Here is an 11,829-nt window from a genome sequence, read left to right as displayed (position 1 = left end):
TGGTTAATAAATCCTTACCTGGTTGTGTAAATATTTTCCTAAGCGTATTATTCAGCACCTCCTTCATATTCATTGCTGTGACTATGTTTGATTTCAATCTGTCGGGTAAATGGATCTGTAATGAAACAAAGAGCCCGAAAGTTAATCTAGTGCTTTCTTTTCTATTAATAACGCCGTCTTGCATCACCGCGGGGACACGGCTGCACAGGTTTGTGTCGCCGGGGTGACCCTGCGGTATGTGAAGACGATTGTTATAACCCCGGGTTAAATAACAGCCTTCGTCAGACCCTACCCAGAATAATAGCTATAGCCTCAGTACTTGATGACTGGTTTAAACACAACGAGGTTTTAACGCTTTGTACGACCAGATTTTGTCTTTATGATAATAGATCTCAATACAAAATGCCCTTTCTCTCTCATTTACAGATTCCGGGCATTTAAATGTGTCAATCACAAGGTTATACTTATTTAACGATACTAATTTTTATGGTCTTTGTGTGTCGAAATGTGCATTGTTGTCATATACTGATAAACACATTTTTCTATTACCTGTACGTTAGGATGGGTGTTATTGTGAAACTGCATGATGTTTTTGGTATGATGAGCGAGTGAGATGAAATGAGGTTTAACGTCGCGGGTAAGAGTATTTCTCTCAAATAGTTCATGCACGTGTGAGTGTGGCTGCTTGTACTAGTCGGTACTTACAGTGCTAGGCCACCTAGATACCATGTCGTAGTTTAACATCCTCGGCTGCTTAATATTAAAAGTCGTTGTAAGATGCAACTTGTTGTTACCATGCCGTGTTCTCCCATTAACGGAAAAAATCAAGGACTGGTGGGCTCAGAGTCAGTATATTGTGTCTGAGTGGGGTAGCCATGTTAAACTGCGGCATGGTATCTCAGTGGGTTAAATGCTCTAGCGGAAAAGCATGACGATATGAACATCTATTGTGACAGATTGAGGGGAGTTGAACACCGTGAACGTTACAGTCGACAAAACAATCTCATTCTTTATGTAGTCCCTTAATCTAGTAAGGAATCCTACGATGTATGCAGTGACAAAGCACTAGACAATATCAACAGAGCTAGGGATAAAGATCCAGGTCTGCCCCGTCTATCTGCTAAAGATATAGAACGTGCCCCCAGGCTCCCCTCACGAGGGGACAAGGCACCACGCCTACTTCCAGTGAGACTGACCTGCCGGGTGGACAAGCTGCAGATTGTTGGTATGAGAGCCACCCTAAAGGATATGGGGATTGCAATTGCCAGTGATTTGACACATAATCAGCGGCTGAGAACATTAAACCCTGATAAACATTTGTGTAATAAAGGTTGAACAATTGCAAAGTGTGAGAAGAGATCGCATTGTCGATATCCTGACACAAGCCGAGGGCGGTGATTTGACTTCGGACCACAGACACGTCATCCACGTGAGTGGGACCAGCATAGTAGAGACTCTGTAGACAGTCATCCACGTGAGTGGGGTCAGCAGGGTAGAGACACTGTAGACTGTCATCCACGTGAGTGGGGTCAGCAGGGTAGAGACACTGTAGACAGTCATCCACGTGAGTGGGGTCAGCAGGGTAGAGACACTGTAGACAGTCATCGACGTGAGAGGGATCAGCAGGGTAGAGACACTGTAGACTGTCATCCACGTGAGTGGGATCAGCAGGGTAGAGACACTGTAGACAGTCATCGACGTGAGAGGGATCAGCAGGGTAGAGACACTGTAGACAGTCATCCACGTGAGAGGGATCAGCAGGGTAGAGACACTGTAGACAGTCATCCACGTGAGTTGGGCCAGCAGGGTATTGACACTGTAGACAGTCATCGACGTGAGAGGGATCAGTAGGGTAGAGACACTGTAGGCAGTCATCCACGTGAGTGGGGTCAGCAGGGTAGAAACACTGTAGACTGTCATCCACGTGAGTGGGACTAGCATAGTAGAGACTCTGTAGACAGTCATCCACGTGAGTGGGGTCAGCAGGGTAGAGACACTGTAGACTGTCATCCACGTGAGTGGGGTCAGCAGGGTAGAGACACTGTAGACAGTCATCCACGTGAGAGGGATCAGCAGGGTAGAGACACTGTAGACTGTCATCCACGTGAGAGGGATCAGCAGGGTAGAGACACTGTAGACAGTCATCCACGTGAGTTGGGCCAGCAGGGTATTGACACTGTAGATAGTCATCGACTTGAGCTGGACCAGCAGGGTAGAGACACTGTAGACAGTCATCCACGTGAGTGGGGTCAGCAGGGTAGAGACACTGTAGACAGTCATCCACGTGAGTGGGGTCAGCAGGGTAGAGACACTGTAGACAGTCATCCACGTGAGTGGGGTCAGCAGGGTAGAGACACTGTAGACTGTCATCCACGTGAGTGGGCTCAGCAGGGTAGAGACACTGTAGACAGTCATCCACGTGGGTGGGATCAGCAGGGTAGAGACACTGTAGACTGTCATCCACGTGAGTGGGCTCAGCAGGGTAGAGACACTGTAGACAGTCATCCACGTGGCTGGGCTCAGCAGGGTAGAGACACTGTAGACAGTCATCCACGGTGGGGTCAACAGGGTAGAGACACTGTAGACAGTCATCCACGTGAGTGGTGTCAGCAGGGTAGAGACACTGTAGACAGTCATCCACGTGAGTGGGGCCAGCAGGGTAGAGACACTGTAGACAGTCATCCACGTGTCCGGGATCAGCAGGGTAGAGACACTGTAGACAGTCATCGACGTGAGTGGGGTCAGCAGGGTAGAGACACTGTAGACAGTCATCGACGTTTGCGGGACCAGCAGGGTAGAGACACTGTAGTCACACTGGAGAAATAACAGGCAGTTTATAGGCAAGCGGCCAGGGCCTTTGTGATTTTAGGAAACTTCACTCAGGTGAAACAACAGATGACATTTCACCTCATCCAAGTGTAAGAAATATTACTGACACTGTTACTGAAGAACTTTGCCTCACTCAAGCGTGGGCAGCAAAACCGATACTGGCCACTCTAGATTTAGTTGCTGGAATGTGTCTGGTCTGAGCTCCAAACAAGATGATTGTAGTTTTAAGAATTGTGTTACCTCATTTAATATCATTGGTTTAAGACAGTTTATTAGACTAATTGAGTACATGTGAGGATGTTAATATGTTGTTGGGGTGAGTACATGTGAGGATGTTAATATGTTGTTGGGGTGAGTACATGTGAGGATGTTAATATGTTGTTGGGGTGAGTACATGTGAGGATGTTAATATGTTGTTGGGGTGAGTACATGTGAGGATGTTAATATGTTGTTGGGGTGAGTACATGTGAGGATGTTAATATGTTGTTGGGGTGAGTACATGTGAGGATGTTAATATGTTGTTGGGGTGAGTACATGTGAGGATGTTAATATGTTGTTGGGGTGAGTACATGTGAGGATGTTAATATGTTGTTGGGGTGAGTACATGTGAGGATGTTAATATGTTGTTGGGGTGAGTACATGTGAGGATGTTAATATGTTGTTGGGGTGAGTACAAGTAAGGATGTTAATATGTTGTTGGGGTGAGTACATGTGAGGATGTTAATATGTTGTTGGGGTGAGTACATGTGAGGATGTTAATATGTTGTTGGGCTGAGTACATGTGAGGATGTTAATATGTTGTTGGGGTGAGTACATGTGAGGATGTTAATATGTTGTTGGGCTGAGTACATGTGAGGATGTTAATATGTTGTTGGGGTGAGTACATGTGAGGATGTTAATATGTTGTTGGGGTGAGTACATGTGAGGATGTTAATATGTTGTTGGGGTGAGTACATGTGAGGATGTTAATATGTTGTTGGGGTGAGTACATGTGAGGATGTTAATATGTTGTTGGGGTGAGTACATGTGAGGATGTTAATATGTTGTTGGGGTGAGTACATGTGAGGATGTTAATATGTTGTTGGGCTGAGTACATGTGAGGATGTTAATATGTTGTTGGGGTGAGTACATGTGAGGATGTTAATATGTTGTTGGGGTGAGTACATGTGAGGATGTTAATATGTTGTTGGGCTGAGTACATGTGAGGATGTTAATATGTTGTTGGGCTGAGTACATGTGAGGATGTTAATATGTTGTTGGGGTGAGTACATGTGAGGATGTTAATATGTTGTTGGGGTGAGTACAAGTGAGGATGTTAATATGTTGTTGGGGTGAGTACATGTGAGGATGTTAATATGTTGTTGGGGTGAGTACATGTGAGGATGTTAATATGTTGTTGGGCTGAGTACATGTGAGGATGTTAATATGTTGTTGGGGTGAGTACATGTGAGGATGTTAATATGTTGTTGGGGTGAGTACATGTGAGGATGTTAATATGTTGTTGGGGTGAGTACATGTGAGGATGTTAATATGTTGTTGGGGTGAGTACAAGTAAGGATGTTAATATGTTGTTGGGGTGAGTACATGTGAGGATGTTAATATGTTGTTGGGGTGAGTACATGTGAGGATGTTAATATGTTGTTGGGGTGAGTACATGTGAGGATGTTAATATGTTGTTGGGCTGAGTACATGTGAGGATGTTAATATGTTGTTGGGGTGAGTACATGTGAGGATGTTAATATGTTGTTGGGGTGAGTACATGTGAGGATGTTAATATGTTGTTGGGGTGAGTACATGTGAGGATGTTAATATGTTGTTGGGGTGAGTACATGTGAGGATGTTAATATGTTGTTGGGGTGAGTACATGTGAGGATGTTAATATGTTGTTGGGCTGAGTACATGTGAGGATGTTAATATGTTGTTGGGGTGAGTACATGTGAGGATGTTAATATGTTGTTGGGGTGAGTACATGTGAGGATGTTAATATGTTGTTGGGGTGAGTACATGTGAGGATGTTAATATGTTGTTGGGGTGAGTACATGTGAGGATGTTACTATGTTGTTGGGGTGAGTACATGTGAGGATGTTACTATGTTGTTGGGGTGAGTACATGTGAGGATGTTAATATGTTGTTGGGGTGAGTACATGTGAGGATGTTAATATGTTGTTGGGGTGAGTACATGTGAGGATGTTAATATGTTGTTGGGGTGAGTACATGTGAGGATGTTAATATGTTGTTGGGGTGAGTACATGTGAGGATGTTAATATGTTGTTGGGGTGAGTACATGTGAGGATGTTACTATGTTGTTGGGGTGAGTACATGTGAGGATGTTAATATGTTGTTGGGGTGAGTACATGTGAGGATGTTACTATGTTGTTGGGCTGAGTACATGTGAGGATGTTAATATGTTGTTGGGGTGAGTACATGTGAGGATGTTAATATGTTGTTGGGGTGAGTACATGTGAGGATGTTAATATGTTGTTGGGGTGAGTACATGTGAGGATGTTACTATGTTGTTGGGGTGAGTACATGTGAGGATGTTACTATGTTGTTGGGGTGAGTACATGTGAGGATGTTAATATGTTGTTGGGCTGAGTACATGTGAGGATGTTAATATGTTGTTGGGGTGAGTACATGTGAGGATGTTACTATGTTGTTGGGCTGAGTACATGTGAGGATGTTACTATGTTGTTGGGCTGAGTACATGTGAGGATGTTAATATGTTGTTGGGGTGAGTACATGTGAGGATGTTAATATGTTGTTGGGGTGAGTACATGTGAGGATGTTACTATGTTGTTGGGGTGAGTACATGTGAGGATGTTACTATGTTGTTGGGGTGAGTACATGTGAGGATGTTACTATGTTGTTGGGATGAGTACATGTGAGGATGTTACTATGTTGTTGGGGTGAGTACATGTGAGGATGTTAATATGTTGTTGGGGTGAGTACATGTGAGGATGTTAATATGTTGTTGGGGTGAGTACATGTGAGGATGTTAATATGTTGTTGGGGTGAGTACATGTGAGGATGTTCATATGTTGTTGGGGTGAGTACATGTGAGGATGTTACTATGTTGTTGGGCTGAGTACATGTGAGGATGTTAATATGTTGTTGGGGTGAGTACATGTGAGGATGTTACTATGTTGTTGGGGTGAGTACATGTGAGGATGTTACTATGTTGTTGGGCTGAGTACATGTGAGGATGTTACTATGTTGTTGGGCTGAGTACATGTGAGGATGTTAATATGTTGTTGGGGTGAGTACATGTGAGGATGTTACTATGTTGTTGGGGTGAGTACATGTGAGGATGTTACTATGTTGTTGGGCTGAGTACATGTGAGGATGTTACTATGTTGTTGGGCTGAGTACATGTGAGGATGTTAATATGTTGTTGGGGTGAGTACATGTGAGGATGTTACTATGTTGTTGGGGTGAGTACATGTGAGGATGTTACTATGTTGTTGGGGTGAGTACATGTGAGGATGTTACTATGTTGTTGGGCTGAGTACATGTGAGGATGTTACTATGTTGTTGGGGTGAGTACATGTGAGGATGTTACTATGTTGTTGGGGTGAGTACATGTGAGGATGTTACTATGTTGTTGGGGTGAGTACATGTGAGGATGTTACTATGTTGTTGGGGTGAGTACATGTGAGGATGTTACTATGTTGTTGGGGTGAGTACATGTGAGGATGTTACTATGTTGTTGGGGTGAGTACATGTGAGGATGTTACTATGTTGTTGGGGTGAGTACATGTGAGGATGTTACTATGTTGTTGGGGTGAGTACATGTGAGGATGTTACTATGTTGTTGGGGTGAGTACATGTGAGGATGTTACTATGTTGTTGGGGTGAGTACATGTGAGGATGTTACTATGTTGTTGGGGTGAGTACATGTGAGGATGTTACTATGTTGTTGGGGTGAGTACATGTGAGGATGTTACTATGTTGTTGGGGTGAGTACATGTGAGGATGTTACTATGTTGTTGGGGTGAGTACATGTGAGGATGTTACTATGTTGTTGGGGTGAGTACATGTGAGGATGTTAATATGTTGTTGGGCTGATTTTAACTGAAGAACAGGGGTCAACGCAGATTTGGTTGAAGATGACATTATAGAGGTTCTAGAGCAACATGATCATTCTACATGGTTGATGTGCTAGATAACTCTACATTAAAGCGCTACTCTGGGGACATGTTGGTAAACAGGCTTGGTGAATACTTGTAAATGTGCAGTGTTTTTAACATTCACATCATGAATGGAAGTGCAGTACAGATTCGAAGTGTGGGGATTACGCTTTTATTGACACGCAGTGTGCGAGTGTTGTAGACTATGTAATCTGTTCATCCGACCTGTTTGACATTTGTAATACTTTTGACTCTGAGTCACACCCCTATCTCCGGATCTCCCTGTCACGGCGTGTCTCAGTACACCATGTGTAACACATGAGGCGTGTAACACATATATAAATGCTTCATTCAGTTGTGTATGGAAACAAGAGAGATGTGAAGACTTCATAGGAAAATTATCATCAGATGATGTAGTAGAAGTATTTAAATAAAACAGTAGATGCAACATTTTCTAGTATTAATGATAGTGTGCAATACATTACTAAAGCTTTATGTATAGCTGCAGAGAATATGCAGAAAAGATCTGGCAATACTAACTACAAAAAGCCGTTGTGTGATATCGACTGTGTGTCTTTAAAGTAAGATGCAGATGTTTAAATACATTTATTAGAAAGAATCATTCGGCCTCACTGGAAAACTATCACAGTGTTCGTAATCAATAGAATGAAATGTGTAGACGTAAGAAATCAGAGTGTTATGAAAATAAGGTAACGTTTTTGGAACAAAATCTTCACGATTCGAAATCATTTTGGACAACAATTAAAAGTCTTGGGAAAAACGGCACAAGCAAAATAATATTGATATTAAGTATTGGTGTGTGCATTTTAATTTTTTTTTATTTCTACACCTTGGGGAGAAGGAGAAGAATATATTGAATTTGATGAATTTGCAACCAACAGAATTAGATAATGATGATTATGTAATATCACGAAAGGTACTCGATAGGCAAATAACACATGAAGAAATCCCGGAGAGTATTAACCATTTTAAGAATGGAAAGTCATCTGGATATGAAAGCTTTATTAGAGTTTTCTTTAAAAAATACTACTGATATACTTCTTCCATACCTGGACGTTTTATTTAACATTATGCTTGAAACATCATCATTTCATGAAGACTGGGCAATTGGCAAACGCAAGCAAAAATATTTTAATTGGAATCCTTCAAATTATTAAAACACTTGGCCTGGGGATGTTTCGTACCCCACATTTTACAAAATATTCGATACAAAATAAGTACAATTTTACAATATGGAGCCGATTATATGATTCAGTGGAGAAAGTAGATCTCTATGCATGTAATATAAGCAATTCCTTGGTGTCAAACCAATTACCCCAAGTTTAATAGTGTATGGAGAAAGTGGACGATATCCCTTACATATTTTTGCAAAGATTCGAGTAATTAAGTATTAGTTAAATTAATACGTATGTCATTTGACAGGTACCCGAAGAAATGTTATAATATGATGCTACTTTTGACACACAGGGGTGTTGTAATTGGATAACTAACGTTAGAAACATTCTTAACACTTGTAGCTATGGAAACGTATGGTTACATCAGCATAATGGCACCAAACTTTATGAACTGTTTTTCGCCAACCTTGAAGGACATGCACATTGTCTAGTAAATTAACGTGCTGTTCTTTGTTTCGGAAGCGTTTTGTTACTGAAAAATATTCATCAAATGTAAGCGTTAGGAAATTCAGAGTACAACTTGCAAGATCGCGTTGTGGCTCACGTGAATTATTTATTGACTGGAAGATATACAGGTATTCCACGTGAAAACACACACACACACACACACACACACACACACACACACACACACACACACACACACACACACACACACACACACACTAACACACACACACACACACTAACACACACACACACACTAACACACACTAACACACACTAACACACACTAACACACACTAACACACTAACACGCTTACACACTAACACATGTATAGCTAAACTTAACACCCGTCATCTCATCGGGGCAAGGGCGTTAACTGACATAAAAGTCCAGTTTCCACCCTCGCCGAACTAGGCTGGAATTTCCAGGTTCGATCGTAGGGAGTTATGTCCCTTCAATGTTCATTGTACTGACCAATCAGATTTCACCTCACATATCACTTGCCTTTGCTTCAAACAAAATGGCGGCGCCCAGTCAAGACGATCTGCTCGATGATAAAGATCTATATTGTAATAAAAAGGGTGTTAAAATTACGTGAGCACCTTGACTAATAGCATGAACGAATTTTGCAAAATATCTGTCGACGCCCAGTTGGCGGTAGACATGCTTTGCAAATCGTGCAGTCGGCCGAAATCTGCACGTTGAAATCCATATTGTTTACGAACCGGATGTCCAGTTCGTTACGCGATTTTGATTGGACTATGCACAGACTCGTTAGTCTAGCCAAAATGTAACTCCGTAACTGCAGCCTAGTCCGGGAAGGATGGAAACTGGATTTGTACAGTCAGTTAACCCCCTTGCCTCGGGAAGACGATGCCCGGCTACGTCAAAAGTATAAAGAGGATAGGACAGGGACTGGTCTGCTAGGAGTTTCCGTGGGCAAGCACTCTAAAAACGGCATACGTCCGGAGTAATACAAACAACCATGCAATATACTTTCCATTTCAGTGCAATAATCTAACAAATATTATAGCACTTTCTTAAAGAAAAGAACTGATTCTAGTAGTTTTTGGGTTTAGTCCCATCCGGGATTCGAACCCACAATCGCTGAGTGAGGTACCCAATCGCCAGCACACAAAGTGAGCGATGCAAACCACTCAGTCACACAGATTCCATGGATGAATACATTTTACCATTTGAATTTATGGTATGTGACGAAAAGGTCATCATATCGCAGTTGTCATATCAATGAACATACAGATATGATTTGTAAATTTAATAATCATATTTATTACGTTTCGTGAACATAATGGAAATATTATCAATGTATCGCTTGTGGTTTATGTAACAAATACATAGAGGATAGTACATGTGTCGAGTGAAATATGTCTCTCTTTTCGAGTAACGGGGAGAAAGAGATAATTTTGACCCAGTGAAAATCTCCTTTCCACATCACGGGATGAGAGAAACATGATATTTCACTAGGCATATGGAATATCTTTTTTATTGTATACTTTTTGTGCAGTTGTCTATCGGAAAATTAGTTTTTTCGCTACAAATGTAAAACCTTGAAACGTAAACCTAACACGCAGGGACGTTTCACCCGCCCCCTCTCCATTTGTAATTGCAACTTCAAAAGTTGTTCCTAGTTTGCAAAATCTTAAACAAGTATAAACAAAAGTAATAACAAATATATGAGGTCACTGGAACTGTTTATTATACATTTGGATATGATTATATACTCAACAAAAACATATCCTTGAAAGGTACGAGACAGCAGTTTGAAGCAAAGGAACACACGCTGGTCAAGTCATAAAAATGGCGCTTTGCGAAATTGTCAAGTTAAATGAGAAATTTACAATTTCACACCGGAATTGAGTGCTGTGTGCGGCGTTAAACAACGAACAAACAAACAATAATACCGATTTTGGTATATTGTTTAATTAGTTGGGGGATATCGTCCAGTCCTGTTGAATCCACAACACACGGGATATAATGTGTTATATAATGCTACAATGTTGCTGGTTTGTGGATATATTGCTGTCATATTATGCCAGACTATTAGCATTTGTAAGGTGACATGATTGTGAAACAGTACCACGAATCATTTTATCTCTTGTATTTGGGGGAACCATCTACTACTCTCCCACCAGGCTGTTCAAACTACACGCATTTGCAAATATATAAACTAAAGTTACATAAACTGAATAATAAGGTAGTAAAAAAACTTATAACAGATCCACCAATGATTACACAATTATAAAAATAGATGTGTATTGTGTGACACTTCGTCACAAACGAATGAAAAAATCTTGCTGAACAAGAATATTTGTGTATGCTAAATGTGAAGTTAAAGCACTATGGTGTTATTGCGAATTAACGTCTATGGAAGCGTATATTTTAAAATCGTTGCGGAGCTAGACTATTTGTAAAAGCTTTTCAAATGAAACTGTACACATATGTGTGTCCAAGAATTCCGTTATTTACTACTCACATTTAGGTGAAATTATAAGTGTTGATCATCTATTGATAAAAAAAATGGGAATTGGCATGGAAAACAAATAAAACAGATGTACATAAGTCAAAGCATTGGACCTATACAAATCTTCCCACACAAATTTGCTTATGTGGACATACAAGTGAATTCACTACACCAGCCGAATCATTATCACATCTTAAACCCTTCTCAGATGGACCAAGCAACTAGGGAAAAAGGCCGAATTTACATTTCACTAGCCAGACGCTGTTCAAAATTTTGCTGGATTGACAAAAATTATAAGGGACTTTTTTGTTTTGAATCTAGACATCGTTAATCGCTCATGCGGTAGAAACAAAGAGGTCTCAGACTGTCAAAACTAAGCAAATTGCTAGGCCTAGCAAATAAGATGATACTATTTTGTCACCAACATACTATTCACATGGATCTCGTATTAAACATGGCTCACACAGTTTTCCTTTACGTTGTTACCATCAAAATATATTTGTTACATAAATATCAAACACATTCACCTGATGTCTAATAATTAACATCATTTTTGGATCTTTTGAAGTTGTGTGTTTAGTTAAAAACGATTGACAAAAGTAGAGCCACACTGATGCTGATGGCCGCATTCTTCCCCACCGTCACGCCTTTTGAGGTTTCACATTCTGAAATATGTTAGACAAAAATATATTTATCATAATCAGTCATCATTGTTATCTTATTCTTTTCCCTTGTTCAGCCTGACAT

General features: G+C 40.9%; 2 protein-coding genes across 3 annotated transcripts in view; both read right to left on the bottom strand.

The window, feature by feature from the left end:
- Window positions 1-47: 47 nt before the first annotated feature.
- Window positions 48-8,576, bottom strand: LOC139457256 (uncharacterized). Its single transcript, XM_071238666.1, has 3 exons — window positions 8,559-8,576; window positions 1,381-2,803; window positions 48-115 (listed from the first exon to the last, which is right to left on the bottom strand). The coding sequence occupies exons 1-3, from the start codon at window positions 8,574-8,576 to the stop codon at window positions 48-50; spliced, it is 1,509 nt and encodes a 502-aa protein (XP_071094767.1).
- Window positions 8,577-10,304: 1,728 nt separating this feature from the next.
- Window positions 10,305-11,829, bottom strand: part of LOC139458313 (uncharacterized) — a 61,044-nt gene continuing 59,519 nt past the window's right edge. For both annotated transcript variants that reach the window (XM_071239702.1, XM_071239703.1), the window contains one exon: window positions 10,305-11,747. In XM_071239702.1, coding sequence (XP_071095803.1) covers window positions 11,659-11,747 — 89 coding nt within the window. In that variant the 3' untranslated portion in view covers window positions 10,305-11,658. The remainder of the gene's footprint in view (window positions 11,748-11,829) is intronic.

Source organism: Haliotis cracherodii, unplaced genomic scaffold, assembly GCF_022045235.1.
Source record: "Haliotis cracherodii isolate W230 unplaced genomic scaffold, xgHalCrac1.p SCAF_12, whole genome shotgun sequence".
Lineage (NCBI taxonomy): Eukaryota > Metazoa > Mollusca > Gastropoda > Lepetellida > Haliotidae > Haliotis > Haliotis cracherodii.
Note: the sequence above shows the minus strand (reverse complement) of the source record. Positions and strands in the feature narration are given on the sequence as shown.